The sequence below is a fragment of the Branchiostoma lanceolatum genome, chromosome 2 (genome assembly GCF_035083965.1).
Source record: "Branchiostoma lanceolatum isolate klBraLanc5 chromosome 2, klBraLanc5.hap2, whole genome shotgun sequence".
NCBI classification, from domain to species: Eukaryota; Metazoa; Chordata; class Leptocardii; order Amphioxiformes; family Branchiostomatidae; genus Branchiostoma; species Branchiostoma lanceolatum.
In genome coordinates this window covers 32,014,997-32,037,655 of record NC_089723.1, presented here as the reverse complement: position 1 = coordinate 32,037,655, position 22,659 = coordinate 32,014,997, and the positions used below count along the sequence as shown (strand labels likewise).

Below are 22,659 nucleotides of genomic sequence, written 5' to 3'. Positions count from 1 at the left end.
TTTAATGAAAATTTTGATACCCGGAAGTAGCAGCAACCAATGACCTTTCAACTTTCGGACATGCCCAGGCATGTTTTTGGCGGGAAGTCTTGTTGTTTGAGTGGCGATCATTTACTAGTAATCCTTTTACCTGCGTCCTAGCACGCGTCAAAACAACAGGCAGCTTGGGCCGGTGGACATGATTACATGAAGGTAATGCGTGTGATCGTCGTGATGTTTTGTTTGGAACGAATCAATGATCAAGAGGATCTAGGAAATTTAACGTTATTTAGCTTCGGAGCAAGGCTTGGCTTCGCAGATTTTGGATAATTCATGAAAAAGCAGTTTTCAAATGTCATACCAAGGAGGTTTTATATAAAGCCTCCTTGGTCATACAGAGCATAAATTTGCAGACGTATAGCTTATCATTATATGTCTTAAACATCTCCCATGCATAGGGTACGTGAAGATGGAGTTGAGTCAGCCCGACCTGAGCCAGAGAGACGACACGCCGTGTTTCCTGGTGGAGAACTCTCAGCTGGAGACCCAGGCGGAGGGAGACTGCAGTGATGGAGAGGACGTCATCTTCAGACACAAGATGTTAGGGAAGCTGGCAGCCCTGAGGGACAGCAGTACCAGTCCTATCATGGTCAGTCAAATATCAAACTGCAAATGTACTAACACATTTCCACCAGGGTACATAATTCTATCACTCCAAAAAGATACTCTAAACAGATCTCGAACCCAACGTCCCTCAGTATAATAATAATGTACTCCTGTGAATCTAAACTGTGCATACCTGGGGGGTGCTACGCTAGAAATCTCTCAAACCCACTGTTTTTCGAAGTGGCGGATGATGTAACTTGGTGGATTAATGTTATTGGAGGTTCCATAGGCCATGTAAAGCTAACTGGATACTGTAAGAAACACTTTCATTCAATTATTGATCGTTAGTAGCTAATTAAGTGTTGTTTCTCAATCTCGTGCCATTTTGATTTCCAAAACATTTGACATGCAGGAAGTAGAGATGTTGGCAAATGGACGCAAATGCCACATCACCATGGCAACCGGAGGACCAGGACAACAGGGAGGTAGCCAGCACCCCGGAGCATCAGGTCAGTTAGAGTGTATGGACTTTTGTTATAATGGTGCCTGCTTATGATCATGTTCAGGGATCTGAACTTCTGTGTTTATCTGTGGGTTACAGATTTAGGCAATTCAACTCCTAGAACTGTAATGATGTCATTTGGTCAGCAATATGCATACCAGACAACTTTCGCATGTATGACTAGAGATTTTTCTTAAAGCCCCTGGCAGTTGCCAAGTTCTTATATTTATACAGCCATTAGAATGGTAGAATATCTGATGCTCACAAGCCTGAATTGTTCTTACCAAGAGCAAGACAAGAAGAGCAAACTGTTTTCCATGTGGCATGGCCATTTTGAGTACACATGTATATTTTATCTACTGCATTGACCACCAAATTTTTGTCCTGGTGTTGCATGACATTTTTGTATCTCAAATGTTTCATTTATTAGGTTCTCAAAGTGCTGGGCCCTCCGGATCAGGTAGCCACGGTGGGGGAGCAGAGGATGATGGGAACGGAGGAGCAGAGCAGGGTGGTGGAGGAGGAGGTGGAGGAGGTGATGCCGGTGGTGGAGGTACGGCTAAGAAAACTCATTTTCCTGATTGTAATTTTGTTGACAGAGCTCTTAAACATGAGACCAGACTGCTCCGTCTGTGAACGAATCTATGTTTTCTCTACTTCATGTATGTGGATAGCTATTCCAAGAGAGGTTTATGATCTATAATTACTTCAATTTATCCTGTATGAGTTGAATGAGTAATACAACATGTACATGTAAGTCACCAAAGAGTTAATGCAGAGCAGGTGTTGCATTTGATAAGCTGAAGAAAACTAGTTGTCAGCTAAAAGCTATGCAGATCTTTCCAGTTGTGTTGCCTGATAAAGATAATAGTTTGTTGTCTGTTAGGTGATGGAGGTGGTGATGATGATGATGATAATGAAGAGGAAGGAGAAGGTGATGATAGCCACCATGAGGAGGAGGCAGAGACATCCACCTCCACCTCCACTCCTCAGAGTAGTGGAAATAGCAGTGGCAGGTAAGGAAAATAAGAATTAAAAAGGAAGTAGACCTTCAGTCTGAGGAAATAAAAATCTTGAAACTGATTCAATTGCTGACCTTTTTTTGTACCCTTTTTTACTGTCTCACAAACTATGGCAATAACTGTTCCTTCTCATCTCTACATGCCTCTATCCAAAGGAAAAATATAGCTCAAACCATGAGGTAAATTCACTTTAATTTTACCTTCTCTCAGAACTCTGCTACTCTTCTGTCCTCTGATAAGGTTTGTGTATAATTATCAAACATGATACATACAAAATTGGACCATTTGTTACCTTGCAGTAGGAGCTCCCTTCCTGGACTTGTCCGGCCCATCCCCAGTATAGTCACCCCGATAAAAGTCATCCCTGTACATGAGATACAGGAGAGCGAGGGGGACATGTCAGCTCTGTCAGAAACAGGTGAGTCTTACTTGTCATGGTTTAACTGTCTTCTTCTCTGTCATATTCTCTATCTGAGTTGTTGTTGTTTACCTTGTAGTGCCTAGTGGTACATAAGTCAGCAAGTTTTCTTGCTGTTTCTGTAGCAGATGTCCTTCTGAGGCTGCTACTAGTTGAGCTACAGGGACGTCCCCCATTCTCTATCTGAACACAAAGCAGAGTTGTAAGATGCATCTTGTTTGTGTGACTGGTTATGTGATAACAAGGCCTTTAATGTGATTTTTTGTTTTGTGTCATTGTCATACAGAGGGACGGCATGAAGTAGACCCAGGATCAGAGAGTGAGGGTCTGGGTGGGCTTAGTGAGGCATCCACAGCCCTTGTGACTGACTCAGAAATGTCTCCTGCTCGTAAGAATGTGCCTCATCTAACCAGTCCTGGTAAGGAACTCTCCTCTTGTTATTTGAACCTATGTATTATATTCTACTACTATGACTACTGAGCCTGTATCCCATATGCACTTGAGGTAACATTACTCTCAGACATGACACACCAACTTTGTAACGGTGCTGCAGTTTTTGGTCAGATTATGTTAAAAACCCTTTTCACACCAAATTTCTGCCTACCTTTGTAATGTTTAAAGTCGTCTTATATATATGACACACAAACTATAATGATAAATTCTAGTCCTTGACAGTCCTGTGTAAAATGAAATTTTGGAATATTTTTCTTCTGTCGGACAAGCAAGTTTCCACTAAGGCCGTTTGATGTAAAATGTATCAGAGTTATTTGTACTGAATAGAAGAAGAGATGTGCTTTGGTTGATAGAATAGTCTTTTCACCATCCTGTCTTCCTGCAGGTCCCAGTAAGCTGAGTGGCAGTAGTTCCAGCAGCAGTGTTCAGCTACAATCCTCAACCATCAGCACAATCAGCTCCTTCACCAGCAGTTCCAGCGGCAGCAGCCATATAGAAACACCCTTAAAAAAGTCTCCCAGAAAGACTCCGGTAAAATCTCCCAGAAAAGATGTTCAGCACCTAAGTGAAGCACAAGGTGCTGAGATTAAGACGTCTCCCTTAAAGGGAAAAACAAAGTCACCAAAGAAGTCTCCACACAAGTCTCCAAGAAAGGCGGGACAGGCGAAGGAGTCCCCGATGAAGGCAAGAAGACGACTTGGAGAAGAAGAGCTTTCAGCAGCAAGGGTAAGAACTGAGGCATTTTAGTTATGGTATGGCTTGGTGGACGAAAAAAGAACTACTAATATTTGATTAAAATTTATTGGAAGGAAAAATACAAAGTGCAGGTCTGCAGGGCACATTGAAAACTTCCCTATTGGCGATATGTTGTCTCTGGGTAAATGAATTAAAAATGAATGAAATGAAAATGATCATTGTACTCTGTGGCTATAACAGGCCCCTCCCCTACCAACATTGGACGGGTCACTTTAAGCTTGGTTTATTCTGGCTATGATTGTTGTACATTTATCCTAATTTAGTTTGGCCAATTTTTTTGCCACACAGCTATATCTTAGTAGATCTATGCTTTGTTTCTGGCATCTATTGTCCATCTGGAAAAGTATTCTTTTAAGATAATGGCTTCGTAGCCTGCCAAGCTTTAGGATAATATTCTGTCATATCCTAGGTTGTGAAGGAGAAGCTCCAAGACGACACGAAGCAGGAAGGAGGAACGTCGGGTAGCAGTGGTGCGAGTAACTTGATCCACGAGCACACGTCCGGGGAGGTTCGTATGGAGGTGCACGCTACCATGGAGGATCAACCCTCAAGTATACCTGACTCCCAGCCGACAGGACGGCCTGACTCACCTGATCCACTGTCATCACAACAGGACATGTTTGTGGAGGATATCCAGAGTAAGTCACTATTTCTCTCGTTAATGAGTCCTGTTCTGGACTGTAGGGAATCTGTTAGTCTTGTGTAAAATCAACATGTCAAAAGTCTGGTTAGCTGACCCTTGAGTATCACTACTGTGTATTAGATGTTTGCATGGTTAAAACTAATGGTGAATGTCATCGGTATGTTTACCTCTTCTCCAGGTCCTGTAATACTTACTTGGGGGTGTTCACAGTGAACACCAAACATATGAGCAGTCCAGTTGTCTTCAGCTTTAAGTGATGTCTAGTACATGTCATGAGCTATCTATTTGTTTAATATCATATCCATACATGCAATGCACACTTTAAATAGCCTTTACTCTTTTTGTCCATTTATCATTTCCATCAGGACCCCAAGAGGAGCGTGTCCTATCCACCCCAGCTGAAAACTTGGGCTGTCTGCAGCTGTCAGGGGAACCCATGTTGGTACAAGACACCAGTCTGTCATCAGAAGGGTAGGGACATGACTGCACATCTTCATAGAAACCAACCCAACCAAACCAAATCTCTTGACATGATAGAAGCATGAGACAAACAAAAGAACTGTCAAGTTTTGTAGATGATGTAAAATGTCAAGGACATTAAAAGTGATTTCCATTCTGTCCAATTGTCGCATGTACATGATTCAACTAAACGGACATTCCCTCCATATTCCAGAGGTTCTGAGACTGTCATCGCCCCATCACCAGAGGCATACGGCCCCACCCCACACATCATCCCATCCTCACCCACAGGGGAAACACAGGAACAAGGTGAATATGCCAATCTAACAAATCTGTTGTAGACATCTGGCTTACCAAACTTTCATGATTTAAATTATGAGAAAATTATCTTATTTTTTAGATACACATGTAGATTGTTTAGATCAGACTTACCATACATTTATGATCCACATGATAAGAAAATGATTTATTGTCATAAAGATCACCCTGTGGAAGTTGCAGAAGACCCTGTTCCGTCATCACAAGGATCATCACAAGGATCATCACACCCTGCTGCCCAGTCTGAGCAGGAACTTGTAGATCATCCATGGCAGCCGAGCGAACCACAGTGGTCTCAGGTACGCTATTTTTTCTATCAATCAATATGTTTAAGATTTTTACACTCTTGTATTTGGTCCCTAATGTCTCTGTTGATATCTTCTAGTTTGCCAGATTGAATATGCAGCAGATGCTACATTTTTATGTTTTAAGATATCTACATCTCGTTGTCATTTGGTTACAGGATCTGCTTGCATCAGGTCCTGATGAAGAGCCAAGTGGGAAGTCTGCGGAGGTGACCAAGGACTCCTCCAGCCGGCCTCCCTCCCTTCACCTACAGCTCTCTGATACAGAACTGACATTGGATCGTGATGAAAGCACACCACAGGGAGGGAACAACAAAGGCAATACAGCTTTACCTGCTGGACAAACCAAAGCAGGAGAACTTCAGAGCAATGAGGCTGAATGTTTATCCTCCTCTGGTAGTCAGACTGGTGGGAAGAGTGACCGAAAAGAGTTAGAACAAGCACTAGACTTCTTGAAGGGAATGTTTCCTAGTCTGGAGAAGGACATTCTTATCAGTGTTTATGAGGCACAAAATTGTGCCCTGGAGGCCACTATTGAGCAGCTTCTAGAGATGAGCCAAGGGAGCGGGGCAATTGGAGTGTCGGTGGAAATGAGAGAGGAGAAACCTGAAAGTGTGACTGTCAGGGCACAATCATTAGGAAAACCTGAGGATGTCATGAAAACATCTAGAAGAGACAACGTTCAGAAGAAAAAGGTTTCACTTTGGGACATGGCAAGCACCAGCAAAGATGATCCACAGACATCGTATAGCCAGGTTGAAATGATTGAAGATAATGCTGACCAAGAGAAAGAAGTTGTCAGAAAGTCTGAAGACGATGGAAAGCAAGTCAGAAAAGAAGACATCCCAGTGCAAGAGGGTGATGACAGGTCTTCGCAAAGGGAAGGTAATGCTGATGAACAAGAAGAAGGGTCTGATGTACAAGACAATTGGGCACTTCATTTCACCCCATCCATGGATGGCTCCCAGTCTCAGAATATGCAAAATAGGGTGAGAGAAATAGTTGGGGACTTAGACCAGTCCATGGAGCCAGAGTTAGCGCCAAGCCAGCTGCTCTTCTTGCCTCAAGGTCAAGTTGTCAACCAGCCAGAGGGACCAGCTCCTACAGAACATTCCAATGAGGAGGCAGAAGATGTAGTTGTCATAGACATTAGTTCTCAAAAAGAGGAAAAAGCAGAGAAGGGTCTAGATGAGGAAAAGGAACCTGATATTTCAGTTGCAGAAAAAGGTGGGCTTTTTTAACTGTTATTCTTTACTCTGCACTTTTCTGTATCAAGTCTTTCACTGTTTTTTGTCCTTTTGCTTCAGATAAAATCATCAGCTGTGCAGAAGAATTGAACTTACTAAAAAGACAAGAAAGAAGTAAAACAAATTGAGATATGCCAAGTAGATGATCTTAATATGTTGCTTTCGTCTTGTGTAGATGGCAAAAGAGATGATGTTCTCAGTGCTGCCCTCTGTAAAACACCCAGAGAAGATTCCTTAGTGGAAGTAGTTCTCTGTGATACTGAAAAAGAGGAGCCACAAGAAGAGATCAGAGCAACACCTTCGGCTCAGGCCAACTCAGAGTCCTCAGGTATTTGGACAGACTCAACGACATGTACTTTCCCTTGCAGCTTTGCTCTCAAAGGACAAAATTAATTTAAGTGTATTGATACAAAAATGTTTATACATGTATAATGCGTATACATAATGTAGTCTAACTATACAATAGGAGGCTGATACTTTCTATCCATTATTACTGCTTAATTTGTTTATTAAGAAGACTTAATGTTTATATATGCTTTGTTTTCTCCCCTCCAGTTCCCTTTCACCTTGCCCTCCCCAAAGATGGAGGGCTGTTCCGACCCATTGCCACCACCCCTCCCCTCATGAAAGCCAAGCGACCCCGCCTGCCCAGACACAGCACTCCCCTCCCTGACTACACAGAGTCTCCCACCGACACCACCCCTACAAGTGCAGTCACTAGTGCGGTCACCACCCCAGAAGGGGATGGTAGTGCCTTTGCTGACCCAGGTTCCAGTGGTGGGCAGGGACTAACCACTACAATCAATAGGGGTGGACAGCCTGGGGCAGGGCCTCCACTGCAGATGAGGATGAGAGCAGTGCTGGAGAGTCAGTCTGACCACACACAGGAGGAGAATCAGCCACCTCTCTTTCAACTGCAAAGTAGGTTTTTCAGCCAAGCTATTCTAATGGCATTTTTTGTATAGCTGTCATGACAAAATACAGTACCTAATGCTAATGAACCTTAACATAATGCTCCACGGAAACCAATTGCTACACCTTGCTCAAACCCTTGCATCCATTGGTGGTAACAGGATAAAACCTTTGCCCCGAAGATGGAGTTCAAGGTGACAAGCTACAGTGCAGATCTCAGGAAGCAGTATTAACTAATGGATTTCTACGTTAACAGTAAAACCTGTTCTTTGCGTATGGAAAACTTAGATATACTTACTCACTTGATACTTGATGAGGTCTCCTCAACTGGTTGATTGGTCTGTGTCATGGTGTCTGCGTCTCTTGCATCTTAGGAATGCTAAAACTTTGTGGAGGATAGCCTTTTAGCTATCAAAGCTAACGTATCAAGGTTGTGACCCTTCCCAGAACCCCCAGAGCTTGATGCTGATCAACTGAAGGCCATCAAGGAGAGTCCCAGCAAGCTCCCCTCCCTCTTCACCAGGGTGAGAGAGAAAGTCCGAGCCCAGCAGGAGGAACAGGACAGCAGCTCTGAGGAAGATGATGCACCTAGGCCAGCTGACAGGTAACAGATAATGTCTTTGTTTGTACTGCATACTATAATTCACTTTAGGTTCACGGTAGCAAAATTTCACGGTGTAAAGAAAATGGACATTTTCACTGAACTTTAACTTCACGGTAGCAGCAAGTCACTTGCAGAAAGGATGTGTGGAGGAATCATAAATAGGTTTTTCACGGTGATGATAAGTTCATGGTATAGAGGTGACAGTGAAAACAGTGAACTTAAAGTTACAGTGAAAGAAACAAGAACTACAATACCTGAAAAATCAACTCTTTGCGTAACACACCAGGTTTCTTCTGAACAATACAAGCTGCATATCCGAACAGATTTATTTGATCCACTCACACCGGGAAGGTCCCCTACTCTTTTCGAGTGTGGTAGGTGTCTTTTATGTGCTCGAGGTTTGACTCTCCTCAAACATAAGACCTTCATTTAACATCCTTAGCTATAGCTTTCAGACAAAACTGGTTCCATTATTTCAATATAATGTTTTTGTGATGTTCAGTGTAAGAGTGATTGTACTGTATAGAGGCATGATTGTATTTTGCAGATTGCTCATGCTTCTCTTGTGGTATTATTCTCTGCAGTGAAGACTTGTTTGGTCCTCCTGTGAGCACCAGGAAGACAGAAAAGAAGGGGAAAGGTCAGAAGAGGAGGCCAGCTCAGTTATTCGACTCTGAGGAGTCAGAGATGTCTGTGGGGAAGACAGAAGGACACTTGTATCGTGAGGAGGAGTCAAAGATCAGCCCGGCTGAAGTGATGGATGTGGAAGAAGAAGTTAAAGTTCAGCACACATGTCGATCACTCCTAGAGAAGACAGAGAAACCAGGAGTTAAGGCTGAAGCACAGGAAGAGGTGCCTGTGGAGACAGAGGCTTCAGCAGAAAGGGAACAGCCCCCTGACAACTCATCTGAAGAAAAAGAAGAGCCAATCCAGCCTCTCACAAAGTCACAGTCTGTGTCATCTAATGCAGACACCCTTGAATACTGGAGGGGTAGTGAGGAGGGAGAGCAGCTGGTGCCGGGACAGCAGGGTCCAGATGAGAGTGGACAAAGAGGACAAAGACAAGATGAAGGAAGGGATGAATATGCACAACTAACTAAGAAAAGAAAAAAATCCCAAACTACAGCAGAAGCAGTTGCTGCACCTAACACTGCTGAAAAAGATGAGAGGTCTGCTGTGACTGAAGATCCAAAGACTCCTGAAAAAGTGTCAGCAGAAGAGAAGGATCCTTATGAGTACACTTCACAGGTAGGTGCTGCTGAATTCAATCTAGATCTGTCCCTTGAAGCAACGTGTTGACTGCAGTATTTTTGAAGAATTTAAAGAAAGAAATAATCATGGAAAACATCTTCCTTAAGTTGGATCAAAGTTGATATCTGCTCTTATAGTGTAGTATTGCCAAAGCATCAAACATTGTGACTCTATTTTTTTTTTAAAGATTTAAAAAAAAGCGATATTTATCGCAATCAGAAAGCTAAAAGGATGTCTCTGAAAAACAGATCTAATGTATTTGACCCTTACAGGTGAGCCCGATTCAGGACAAGAGAAAGAGAAGGCAGGTGGTTGCAGCAGGTTTGGGAAGTCCGCCAGCATCCATCTCCACATGGAGGGGCCCTTCTACACTGACAGCTTCATCCACCAGGGTAGTGGGAGTACAGGTAGGCTGGGGTAACACCTGTGGCTGTTTGTATGTAAAAATTACCCAAAAGAAGATTTGTGAAAATGATCTTTACATGTCAGAATATTAAAGAAAGCACAAAATCTGGTATCAATATTTTTTTTTTTCCAACCTTTATTTAACCTTGAAAGTATGCAAAACATACACTCATTCGGCCAAGGCCGTTTTTCAAGAGTTCAAGGGAGGAGGTCAGGGGTCCTTTCAACGTACCATCGGAAAATAGAACATAAATTGTTATTAGATATAGTGTGAGGTAAGTCTACTAGTAGCCTGAAATATGACAGTACTGTGTTGTTGTGACCTGTAGAGTGAGCAAGACGTTTTCTGGTGGAAACAGCACCAGACTCATCCAAACTTTTTGTCTGGCCAACTGATATTTGCTGCTGTCACAGAATGTTACAAAAATCTATTCTGATGATGGTTTGATTGCTGTCATCTCTAGTACATTCTAAGTTCCTTTTTACACAGGCAAATACCCAACCATCACCTACAAAAGCTTTGAGGACAAAGAAGAAAGATGCACGGTACAAATCTGCCAAACTCAGAGCACATGGTGGTGGATCCTCCCCACCAGGACGTGGTTCAGCCCCGAGTGCCCAAGGTACAAGTAGAGAGCAGGGAGAGCCCACTGGTGGAGACGGGGGTGAGGAAAAGGAGGACAGAGGAGGAGAAGGGGAGAGGATGCCAGGAGATGGAGATGGGGAGGAGGGGCAACCACCACGGAAAAGGGTGAAAATCGATGAGGAACACGACACAGAATCTGCAGGAGGGGAAGAAGAGGTGAGCAACAAATAACCTCTAAAACATTTGTGGAAAGTTTCACCCAGAATTTAAAGACACTTTTTTTGCAGTATGATGTATCTTTTTTTTAAGAATCAGTCTACCTTTCTTTCCTCCTTAGAGCCCACCCCAGTATGTACGTGAGACGACCATCACCACCATCACAGAAACAATTGTCAAGAGAGTCATCACAGAGAAAATCAAACGAGGACAGAAAATTGTGGACTACCAAGTCATAGAGGTGAGCTTTATACCTTGTGCCTTTTGGTTTGATTTGTATGTGGTATATTTGGTGAGAGAGCAAGTGATTTCAATGGGAAACGTACAATGTATAATTACTGTACTGCAACTCTCTAAATCTCCTTTTTTCTGTTTCTGTAGGAGATGGAGGAGCCAGTAGTAGACATAGAAGAAGAAGTGTCCATCTCACCAAGTATTTCCAGAACTGGCAGCTCGCTGATGTCAGGGGAACTTGCAGACATCAGCTCTCTGTCTACATCAGCTTCAAAATCATCTCCTTCAAGCTTGTCTAAAAGCCTTAGCTCATCAAGCTTGAGTAGGACTAACAGGTGGGTAGTTATTTGTTGCTTTGAAGATGGTTTGAATTATGTATGTAAATGTACGTGTAACTGCCTTTCAACCTATATTACCAATATTTTGAAACAAAATGGAAACTTTTGCCACTGTATGTAATTGTGTAACATACAAGTATATATATGACAGTTTGATGAATGATGAAATTTGTTATCTTATTTATCTTATTTATCTGAATCATTTATTATTATTTGTATATTCATTTATTTTGTTTACTCCATTTTTCATAAGTGAAAATGTATTTATTATTTGTGCAATTATCAACTTAGCTGTATGCTTATGCACAAAATGTTATGGCAGAAACAAGTACAGTAGAACTTAATGTATGCATAGGCCGCTAGGGATTGAAACAGAAAGATTACACTTGTTTCTCATGAGACTTTATTCTTTCTTCTTCTGCAGCTCTGGTCCTAGCATGGCCAGTCTAGAGAGGACCTCCTCCAGCCAGTCCAAGTCCTCCAGCTCCTCCCCTGGCGCAGGGGGAGGGGACACCCCCCAGGGAGGGGGAGGGGACACCCCCCAGGGAGGGGCCAAGGACCAGGAGGGCTTCACCAAACCTGTGGGGTCGCCCAGGAGAAGGAGGTCAGGGATAGGCAGTCAGCTTTTGGGTCAACAGTCAAAGGGGACAAGCGGCAGTCAAAGGTTGGAGGTCAGCGAAACTGGAACACAGACAGAGGTCGCTCAAAGCAGTGAAAGTAAAGGTGTAGAGGACAAGGCTGAAGGTGGTGAAGGAATACAGCAGGAAGGAGAGAAAAAAGGAGAGAAAAATCAACAGTCCAGGAGGAGAAAAAGTAGCCGTAAGAGACAATCAGAAACAGCGAGTCCAGAAGAGCCCGGGAGGGAAACTGACTCTCCTAGAAGAACGTCAAGATCAAGTCAGGCAGCAGCATCAACATCGGCTGTACAGAAGAGATCTGACAGCACAGAAGGGGACACAGGCAGACGTAGCAGAACTAGATCAGCTGGTCCCTCTGCAGACGACAGTGGCAAAACTGCAGAAGAGGATGTGGCAGAATCAGGGGTAGCTGTGCAACCTAAAGAGAGTCCAAGGGGTAGGAAACCCAGAGGAAGGACAAGGGGAACCCCAAGAGGAAGAGGGAAAAGAGGGGGAGCTTCTGCTGGTAGCAGGTCTTTGTCTACAGACAGAGTAACTAAAACAGCACAAGGTCTCAAGGAAAGCAGGAGTAGCTCAGCTGCGAGGTCCTCCAAGTCTTCTAAAGGAGAAGAGAGTGACGAGCAGAGCAGTGACAGTTCTGAGGAGAGAGCAGGAACCCCGGAGATTCCCTATCAGGGGGTGCAGCAGAGGCTGTCCGGCAGAAGTGAGAAACCACAGGAGGAAACAACTAGAGGTAAGGCCACACCAATTTTATTTGTTGATTCTTTGGAATTTTTCAGAAAAAAAATGGATAAGGTTTAACATAACATAAAGAATAAGAGGATTATTCAAGTTTCAGCTTTGTATGTCTGACTTGTTTTAATGCAATGCACCCATTTCTTACCTGAATATATGGATTGATACTGAGAAACAGTTTTAATAAATGAAAAATTACAACTTATGATCAATGTGACCACACTTTTTTGGCATGCGCAAGCCTTTATAATCTATTTTAGTGGCTATTGAGTTTTACAACTGAACAGATAGTAAAATTGGGAGTAAAAATTTGTGAATGGGAATAGCGACCTTTTTTTTTCAAAATGGGAAAAACAGGACAGGCTATTCCGAGAAGCAACAAAAAAAATTGGCGTGGCCTAAGGGGTCATATGAAACGTTTTCCACTGCCTGGAGGAAAATAATTGTCTTATCAATAATCTTAAATCAGATCATAGAATGTAATGTGTACTACTTCTTGTTTACTTCAGCTACTACAGTTTTTCATAGTGTGTGTAGGATCGTAGAAAGGTAATATTTGTCTCAGCTGTTGTGTGATTCATGTCATGTGTCTCACCTGTTTCCAGAAACCGTATCCTCAGACAGCGGTAGCTCCGAGCCGAGAGAAGGTGCTCGTGTGATGGCCCTGCTTGTGAGTGATAAGCACTGGTACCCTGGTGTCATCCTCAAGACATTGAAAAATGACAGGTGAGTGCTTCTTGCATTGACCTTTTGCTTGAAATTGTCTTTGATTTCTAACGCTGATATGAACATTTGTGCCATGTACTGGATAACAAATGGAACAGTTGCAAAAAATTCACATTTAGAGTTTTCCATTTTTTGTAAACATACATTCATCAGACTAGGAAAGGCTGCTAGGAAAGGCTTCAAATCATTACATATCATCTGTGCTTTAATTTGTAATAGATTGATCATAGCAATTCATCAATAATTCTTTCATCTTATTGATTTTCGAAGGTACCTGGTCAGGTTTGAGGATGAGGACGAGACGAGCGTCCGTCCGAGGGAAATTGCAGCCAGGAACATGATGGTGGTGTCCCGCCTGCCCGTCAACACTGCTGTCCTGGCTAGTGTGGAGGACGTGCAGGAGTGTGTCTACGCACCAGGTGGGGCAGGGTATTAGCTAGCTATGCATTTTTTTAATGCCATATACTGAAATAACAAAGAAACCCCCTCTTATGCAGTTGGATATCCACATGTAACTGTGTTACAATACCAAACGCTGGGACAGCATGAAAATTGGGCTCCCTGTCTGTAAATCCTAGCTAAAAGCCTGAGGTGGGAACATGTCATTCTAATCCTGGGTGTCAAGTTGTTGATCCTTGTCCATAGGCGACACATATACATGTACAGGTAATGTCGAAAAAGGATAGTAGATGAAATGTTTGATTCTTGATGTGATGACTACAAACATTGGTAGAATTGAAGATACATTTTTTTTCATACATGCTCATCCAGGGATTATTCGAGGTTACCATCACAGTGGAGAGGCAGAAGAGTACCTAGTGGAATTCAACGATGGATCCACTGTCAGGTAAAAGTTGATAAAAGTATGATGAAACATCAGTTTGGTACACAAAAGGCCACACAAGTCAGATTGTGCATCAAGACTCTGTGCATGTAGTTTCCAACAAGTGTGTACATAAATGGATTCATTATTCCAGCTATAGCCAGTAATGGTGAAGTGCAGTAAGTGTACCATTGTCTTCCCCACAGAGCGCCCCATGCTAATGTGATCCTGAACCCAGAACAGGCTGCAGCATACCGGGCTCAAGTGATGCGAGTTGCTGAAGTGTCCGCTTCTGTTTCGTTGGGTGAGCAAATGATGCCTTCTGCCACTTGTTTATTACAGGAAAGCTACACAAAAAATTGAAAATCCTTCTATGCTATTCTTAATATATTCCAAAGTCAAATTCTTACTTCAAGTTGTTTCACATAAGTCCGTCATAGTTCTGGGATTTTCCACAGTTTGCAACTTATGCCGTGCTGACGCCTTCTCACCTGGTAATTGCATTATATGACGTCAGTGTTTCAAATTTTTTACCTGATGATTGTATTATATGACGTCAGTGTTCTAAAATTCAATCATCAGGTAAAAAATTATCAGGCGAGAAGGCGTCAGCACGGCATAAGTTGCAAACTGTGGAAAATCCAAGAACTATGACGGACTTATGTGAAACAACTTGAAGTAAGAATTCAACTTTGGAATATATTAAGCATAGCATAGAAGGATTTTCAATTTTTTGTATAGCTTTCCTTTAAGGTCTCTAAGTCAATATTTTTCATTTGTTGCAAAACTGTGGGTATGCTGAAATCTTTGGTTTTTATCAATGAATGACTAATGAGACTGTCCCTGAACAGATATCTAATGACATGTCATATGGCATACCTACAGTTATCATGTATGTAATACAGCACTAGCAGTGCTCCTTATGAATTTCAGGGATTTGGTAGTTGTAAGTTTCATTTTTTCCATCTGAACTGTTTTCTTTATAACCTTGTTTTCCAGACAATCTGGTCACTGGGAAGAGGAAGAGGCCTGGAGCAGCTATGGAGTACAAAACTCCTGACAAAGGTAGACAAAATCACAACAAATGAACAATGTACATGTAAATGTTTTTGAGTCCAAATTCCCGATGTTACATACTGGCAACCTTACCTCCAGCATCTTTGTGTTTGAAAAATATACTTACCAGTCATTCTAATTTTTGTAGGAAGGGCAATAAGGGACCCAGAATACAGCTCTGGAGGCACGAGTAGCAGCGTAACGACTCCAAGGGGACCACCGGCGAAGAGGAGGAGGAGGATGGAGGAGGTAGGGGAGATGGACACAGGGACTGGACAAACACCTAAACCTTCAACTTCTTCCCCTGTCAGAGGTAAGTCAGGTTCAATATCATACTATGCTCTCCAAAGCCATCCAGATAAATACTTTGTGTCCCCAAGCTTTCTCTAACTTAGTCTCCTACCTTGTGATTTTTGATGAGTAAGTACTGTAAGTGACTTTGTACCTAAAATTAAGAATGTCTTCAGAGGCTATGAGTCAAAACAGAATAAAGTTATATTAACATGAGTCTTGGCCTATTGTAGAGTGATATGTTGCTGGTGCAATGACAGATATTTTTTTCCTCCAGGTGTCCCCACCCTGCCAGCAGGTATAATGGACAGTCCCCGTACCCAGTCTGCCCGTCGCTCCCTGCGCAGTCAGGAGGATCTAGGTGGGATAGACATGGATTTGCTTTTACAGTTCAACTAGAATACTTGATATAGTTGTTGTTATCTCCTTTGTACAAAGTAAAAGACTTGAATACTACACAGTCCTTTCAATTGACATAGATCGGATTTTGTGCAACTAGAATACTTGATAGACATGGTCCACTGACAATCCAGGCAAAAAAACTGAATACTACACAGTCTTCCCCATCATCCATTAATGATTACTTGCATGTAACGAAAGGGTATAACTCATGAGAAATGTCTGTTGTAAAGCTCTGGCAAGATTTCTCATTTGCTAAAAGCGGCATCAATAGATATGCCGTTTTTTTTTTTACAAAATCTGTTTTTGTTGTTGTTTTGTTTTGTAAATAGTTGGTATTCTATATATTGTATACAGAGGAACTGGGTCCCCTCCCCACCAACAAAAGATTGTTCAGGGGCTGTGCCTTCATCCTGACGGCTGCACCTAAAGGCAAGGCAGAGAGGGCTTCAGCCGCTGCCGAGTCCCAGTCCAGCGAGGACAGTGAAGAAGGTAGACTGCCATTTACTGCTTTTGTACATCCACTAGTAGCACAAGTAAAGGAACACAGTATAGCACTGGTTTATATGACTGGTTTATATGACTAGTGTATTGGTAGAAATTTTTGGAGCCATGAGGTGGATTGTAAGCTCATTACTTTTCATGGTCATCATCATCAAACTAGATCATTCCCCAGATCGCTTATGTAAATGCTCAGTGATTTCTACAAGAGAATTATTGAACTCTGTCAGTCAGTCTAAAGGTCAAGGAACTGTTGCTGTGCATGCACAAGAGAACTATTACAGTTAAACAGAAACATTACTGTGGCACACATTCAAACAGAGATGTGTTTTGTGTACAGAGGTGAGCACCCTGCCCTACAGTAAGAGCCACGTGCAACGTCAGATCGAGCAGGGCGGAGGGAAAGTTTACGAGGACTTCAAGAGGATGCAGGAAAGATCAAAGTCGACCCATCTCTACTTGATTGCTGACAGCTTCTGCCGCACCAAGAAGTACTTCCTGTCCCTTGCACACGGCATCCCCTGTGTGTCGCACCAGTGGATCAGGGACAGCTGTAGTCAGGTATGGGGTGGATTCTTCATGCCACTCAGCTTCACATCAAGTAAAAGCCTTTTGAAAATTTACAGCTTCGATTTGTTTTAGATCTAGTAGCTGTTGATTCTAGGTTTATTTTATCTGAGCGCTTGATTTCTGGATATAGATGTTTGGTTTGCTTGTTCATGGACACTAAAATAGCCAGCTTGACTTTAAGTTGTTCGCCACTAAATTACAGACTGTTCAAGTATAAGAGTTTTTAAGTAGAACCACAACTTTGCTCTGAGACTAAGAAGAGTCTTTAAGGCAGCCCAAAACTTTTCCCAATTTGATTTACATGTAGGGAAATAAATACAGATTAAAACATTGTGACATGCAGCATGTTAAGTGTTTGTACCTCCTACAGGGATGTCTTCAGGACTACAAGGCTTACCTGTTGCCAGCTGGGAGGAGTCTGGAGACCAGGAACACTATAGAATGGTAAGAAGGTCGACATATCTAAGTTGTATTTTTTGTGAAGTTTAACCATGGACATCTTAGTTACAAGTACTTTGAGTTTGCTTTTCCTTATAATATACCTGTGTTAGTTAGCTGTAGAAAAGTGCAAACTCTTGTGTTGAAAGGTAACGTAACATGACCTATTTATGTGCAGAACCTATTTACGTCCGGTTTGGCTCATGTCCACATGTCACGGTGTATTATGCCAAAGCCTGTTCTCATGAGCAATAAAGAACATCATAAGTATGATCCTTAGCCATCTCTTTAATTTTTGCACAGCAAAACATAATGGCCATGCGTTTACCACGTGAACGCCACGTGCCGCGCATGTGGGGGGAATTTACAAATAAACATTGTTTTTTTCCATCGCGTTAAGCAAGTGGCCGGACAGACATAGTGATTTTATTATAATTTGTCTGCAGACTACTTTGGACAGTTACTGTGCATTTTTTTCTGGTCTATGTTTTTCCAGCATAGCGCTAGAAGGGAAAAGACCGAGGTGGACGATAATGGGTTACCCTAGCACAATTCTTCATCATATACCTAAGTATAAATACATGCTCGCACGGCATTAAATAGGCGGAGAAAAACTTACAGACCATGCATTTTCTTTTTAGAAGAGCTGATATTTCTGACCATGGGTTTAACATTTGGCTCTGTCCGTGCGGTTTTAAGATAAATACGTTTTGAATAAATCGGACGTAAATTGGTTATGTTACGTTAGATGTACTAAAACTGACCTTGGGAACAGATGCAGTGACAAGAAAAAAGATTTAATGATGATTTCCCTTCCTCTACAGGCAACCACGCGGTCGGATATTTCAGAACATGGGTGCACTTGTTGTCTCTGAAAGCAGGGAGTTCAGAGATGTGTGGGCTGACATTCTGGTAGCTGCTGGATGTGTCATGGCTAAAAAGGTGTCCAAGGAGGAGGCAGAAAGTGAATAATATTTTTCTTCTTTTTTTTCATTCCTTGTATTACAAGTACAAGTAAGAAATATGGAAACTCAATTTCATAACTTAGTTAAACTAAGTTATGAAATTGAGTTTCCATATTTGAATTGCAAATATAGTAAATGATAGCTGGGGAAATATTGCAAATATCTTGGTATTGAACACTAGTAGCAATGTCCTGATGTTTTCCTTTTTTTTCTTTGATCATACCTTACTGTCTCCGTTCCAACATGTAAAATACAACAATGTAATTTTGTATATGTATTTTATGCATTCAATTTGGTACAATGTTCAGCAATCTACTGAATGTGTGTTAACACCTGATGCAAATGAGTCTGCATGATGACCATGTTTGGGGACAACATGTAACTCCAGCTGGTCTTTGTTCCTTCAGGTTCCCCTCTGGACTGTGACCTTGTGGTCAGTGACCCCTCCTGTCCTGGCTCCCTTGTGCAGAGGGCTGGGCAGCTGGGAGTCAGGGTGGTGTCCACGGAGTGGGTTATCCAGTGCCTGATCCACGCGCACAGGGTCGGGTACACAGGACATGCCAAGTACAGGCACGACTTTAAGGATACTTAATCAGTCTTAACCTTAAATCATGTGACCAAAATGTGTTAAATAACTTACACTGCCAGAAAAGTGTTTAATAGTTCTTATTAAAAAATGTTTAATAACTTTCACTACCCTAGAAGAGGAAGACTGCCAGAAAAATATTGATGCAAACATTAAAACTGAACTGTGCCACCTAAAGTATATGAAGCACTTTGGCATTACATTTCTGAGAATATGGACAAAGAATTACATTTCTGTGAATAATCTTGTCATTTCCATTGCAATGTTGTTAACAGTTGTTGCAAAGCAAAGTGTGCCTGACTACTTGTAACTTGACCAAAAGTAGATGATAGGAAAGACATCAAAGGATGAATTATGTATGTAAGAGAAGTTTGAAATCTTTTGCATTATTTTAAAGCTTATAGTAGTATTTAAAGCATAAACATTTATGACATTTACTTTTATTAATTTTCCACCAGTCTGTCCTTACGGGCGTTACGCATGATAGTCATTTTAAGGAACATGTTGTTTAAATCTAGAAATCCACTTTTTAATACCTGTATAATTGGAAAGCAAACCTGATGGTGCAAAGCATCTGTGTTGTTACATCAAGATGATATCTCCCATTTTATTATAGATCTAAAGAAGAAGGCTATCTCCCACTACAAGTCTTATACATGCACATACATGTAATGTCGTTGCCATCAGTATATTGTTATTAAAATGTTCAAGTTTATTCATTGTTTGAATTTTTTGATTGGCAGCCATGGAAGGTGATAGACATGTGATGCCCGGAATGGTTTCCAAGCCATACCCAATATAGAAGGGTCCATCTATATACTTGTAGTGGAACAGACCTATCCTTGGTGCTGAACACAATGTACAGAGTTGAAAAGACCTGTCCTTGGTGATGAACACCATTTAAAGTTGGACATAACTGTCCTTGGTGCTGAACACCATCTTTAGAGTTGAAGAGATCTGCCTTGGCATATGCATAGAAAATCAAACACCATCCACACAGACCTGTCCTTGGTCCTGAACAAACTTGCTTTATTCATATAGCACTGATCACATCCGGAAAGATGATAAAATATAGAGTTCACCCTCACCTTGTCTCACCCCAGAGTTACTTACTTAAATTTTGTAGTCAGTTTTAGTTTTTTTTCAGTTTTGCAAAGTACATTGGGCCCCAGTTGGCATCAAGATAAGGCAGCACAAGCTGCCCATATCTTGTTAAAGAGTCAAACCTGAACACTTGCTGGAAGTTTTTAGTGAGGTTATTTAGGTTGGTGACTTCTATTCTGGACTTGTTGTTCTTGCTGACTTGTTTTAGGACAGACTCCACAACGTCATCATTCTCCTTCTGTGACAGTGTGCAGGTTGCATACACCACTGAGCCACCTGGCTTCACTGCATTTAGGGCTGATCTGCAAAAAAAAACAGACTTAACATGTACATGTATATTTTTGTACATTGACACGCTAAAGTTAACACTACATGACACCCACACACCAAAACAATACTGTGAAAACTACTAAGCCTGAAACAACAGGAGCATCCAAAGACCAGCTATGGTCTTTGATAAGTTTGGTAAAGGGGAACAAACATCTGTTAAACAAGGGAAATGGTAATACTGTGACAAAACCATGTGCTAACCTCAGAAGTGAAGCCTGTAGTTCTGGCAGGTGTCTTCTGTCTTCCATTCTCATTTTCATCCCAACAATGTTCTTGTTATACAGCCAGCTCCTGTCATTGGAGCAGGGGGCATCCACCAGGACCTGAGACAAAGGTTCACAGACCAAGTCTTCAGTCAGTGTCTGAATACAGTAGAATGAAGACACCTTAAAGGAATGACGGAAAGGGAACTAGTGGCACAGAACCGAGATCTCTGGACAATTTGCTGACCTATACAACCAGAGCTATATTCCAGAAAGTCTTGAGATGTGGCCTCTAATAGAGATCTTGCTGAAGTCACAAATATAGTTAGAGAAAGTGCAGAGTACCTTGTCAAATACATTTGGAGTCACATCTTGAAAGTGAACACCACTGAGTTTGGTCACATCCACCCTGGTGTCCAGTATCTCCTGTGGGATAAATGACTGCAGTGTGTCCACCAGTCTACGCTTCCTCCACAGGTCTGGCTCATTACTGGTCAGCAGTCCTGGGGGGTCGTAGAAGAAACTGTAAGGTTATTCATGTACAGAATTTGATTGCCAGACAAATAATGTTATTTTCAACAAGTATCAGTCAGCTACATGTATCTAAAATCTAGTCTTATAAGCATTGGCCCCTACATTAAAGCAGGTAAAAGATAAAGGAAGGTAAAGCAGGTGACTGATGACAAGGCTAATGTATGAAGCTCTCTTAAACACAGCTTTACTCCACCTTCTGAAATTATGCATGCAGTCCCTTACAACATGTCCGAACTGGGGCCGACCAAGGATCGAGCTCTGGCCCACGGAACTTGATCCGGAAAAGTAAAAATGCAATATGCAACAGCTCTCTACATGTACATGTATATCAGTTGCGCTATATCAAATAGTTGTTAATATTACCAAATTTTGCTGTCTGCAACAAGGCCAAAGACTTTCCCCCCGGAGCAGCACACATGTCCAACACACTGTCATCCTGCTGTACATCCAAGGCCAGCACAGGCAGCAGGGAGGCCGCGCCCTGGAGAAAGTACGACTTCAGCTGCCCGGGCACGTGCTTCAGCTTCGGGAACCTAACATGTCTGTTCTCTGGATGTATGTAAAACTGCAGATTTGCATCTGTATCCTTGGTTTTCTTGCAATTTCTTTCAAATGGTAAGTCAAAGTCTTTCTCTGCTCCATCCGCTTCATTCAAATGGAATTGCATGTTTTTTCCACTTATATCACATATATCAAAAATATTCTGTAGTCTGCGTTCTTTCAGCATAGTTGCTAATTTTGATGACACATTTGCAAAGTTGTTGAGAAGAAGGCCATTTAGTTTGGGGGCCATAAGGGCAGCCCTGATGTCACTCCACTCTGAACCAAACTGTTGCCCATACTGTCTGTCAAAATGGTCTAATACAAGCTGTGATGGTACCCTGCTGTGCTTGAACTCTCTTCTCTCTTCCACAGGACCAAGAGTGTTTACATCTTCCAAGCCAACGGTTTCAGTGTTAGAACCATTTTGTCCTGTCTTAAATCTGTCCCTTACATTCTGTTGCCCTGATGGATGAATAGGTGCTGCAAGGCTCTCTGTTGAAAGCAGTTTTACAACAGTTTTTTTCAGTGATTTGACAGGTGAATTAATTCTCGTGTTCCCAGTGCATAGCTTTGGTGAAGAATCTGTTGTTAGGACACCGTATTTACAAGTGGTTGATAATAATCTGCGGGATGTTGCACTGTAAATGTATTCATGTAGCTTTCTCTGGATTTTCCAACTGCCCATCTTGCTACCCAGCTGAAGAATTCCAAGTAAAAAGCGATTCTAATCCCCAAGGTCGAGTCCACAACTATCTTTGCAGCGGCAAATCTTATTAACAAACCTTCCAGTGTTGTAAATTCACACAACTCTCCGTTTCTGCACAATTACGACCTAAAATTCTATGTTTTATGACAGAAACTGTTCACGAAATGTCGTTTCTAGCGCCATGTTGTGGTCAAAGGTCACGAACGAGACCACTCAGAAAATGGGTTCTTCGGTGACCAACAGGTCTTATTTGTCAG

General features: G+C 42.0%; 2 protein-coding genes across 2 annotated transcripts; one reads left to right on the top strand and one right to left on the bottom strand.

Moving 5' to 3' along the window:
- The first annotated feature begins 99 nt into the window (after positions 1-99).
- LOC136426977 (TP53-binding protein 1-like) lies at positions 100-19,697 on the top strand. Its single transcript, XM_066415697.1, has 35 exons — positions 100-192; positions 438-628; positions 998-1,094; positions 1,518-1,640; positions 1,974-2,103; positions 2,265-2,288; positions 2,409-2,527; positions 2,814-2,945; positions 3,366-3,706; positions 4,146-4,374; positions 4,745-4,850; positions 5,053-5,147; positions 5,319-5,455; positions 5,620-6,688; positions 6,884-7,036; positions 7,264-7,629; positions 8,068-8,224; positions 8,809-9,472; positions 9,748-9,882; positions 10,371-10,682; positions 10,804-10,923; positions 11,064-11,251; positions 11,679-12,625; positions 13,233-13,353; positions 13,624-13,772; positions 14,125-14,200; positions 14,383-14,480; positions 15,176-15,241; positions 15,381-15,545; positions 15,801-15,884; positions 16,280-16,414; positions 16,764-16,984; positions 17,364-17,437; positions 18,256-18,395; positions 18,804-19,697. Exons 2-35 carry the CDS (start codon positions 449-451, stop codon positions 18,986-18,988), a joined length of 7,338 nt encoding a protein of 2,445 aa, XP_066271794.1. The 5' UTR covers positions 100-192; positions 438-448; the 3' UTR covers positions 18,989-19,697.
- Positions 19,698-19,987: 290 nt separating this feature from the next.
- On the bottom strand, positions 19,988-22,593 carry LOC136428662 (tRNA (cytosine(34)-C(5))-methyltransferase, mitochondrial-like). Its single transcript, XM_066418351.1, has 4 exons — positions 21,517-22,593; positions 20,965-21,122; positions 20,618-20,739; positions 19,988-20,388 (listed from the first exon to the last, which is right to left on the bottom strand). The coding sequence occupies exons 1-4, from the start codon at positions 22,379-22,381 to the stop codon at positions 20,115-20,117; spliced, it is 1,419 nt and encodes a 472-aa protein (XP_066274448.1). The 5' UTR covers positions 22,382-22,593; the 3' UTR covers positions 19,988-20,114.
- Positions 22,594-22,659: the final 66 nt, after the last annotated feature.

What these genes read in the sequence shown, in the direction of transcription:
- LOC136426977 (XM_066415697.1), top strand. Translation starts at nt 449, where the DNA reads ATGGAGTTGAGTCAGCCCGACCTGAGCCAGAGAGACGACACGCCGTGT. An exon ending in AGGTGATGCCGGTGGTGGAG is followed by an intron (nt 1,641 to 1,973) that starts GTACGGCTAAGA and finishes GTTGTCTGTTAG; the next exon opens with GTGATGGAGGTGGTGATGAT. An exon ending in GCACCTAGGCCAGCTGACAG is followed by an intron (nt 8,225 to 8,808) that starts GTAACAGATAAT and finishes TATTCTCTGCAG; the next exon opens with TGAAGACTTGTTTGGTCCTC.
- LOC136428662 (XM_066418351.1), bottom strand. Translation starts at nt 22,381, where the DNA reads ATGGGCAGTTGGAAAATCCAGAGAAAGCTACATGAATACATTTACAGT. An exon ending in CTCCAAATGTATTTGACAAG is followed by an intron (nt 20,740 to 20,964) that starts GTACTCTGCACT and finishes CCTTTGTCTCAG; the next exon opens with GTCCTGGTGGATGCCCCCTG. An exon ending in CTACAGGCTTCACTTCTGAG is followed by an intron (nt 20,389 to 20,617) that starts GTTAGCACATGG and finishes TTTTTTTTGCAG; the next exon opens with ATCAGCCCTAAATGCAGTGA.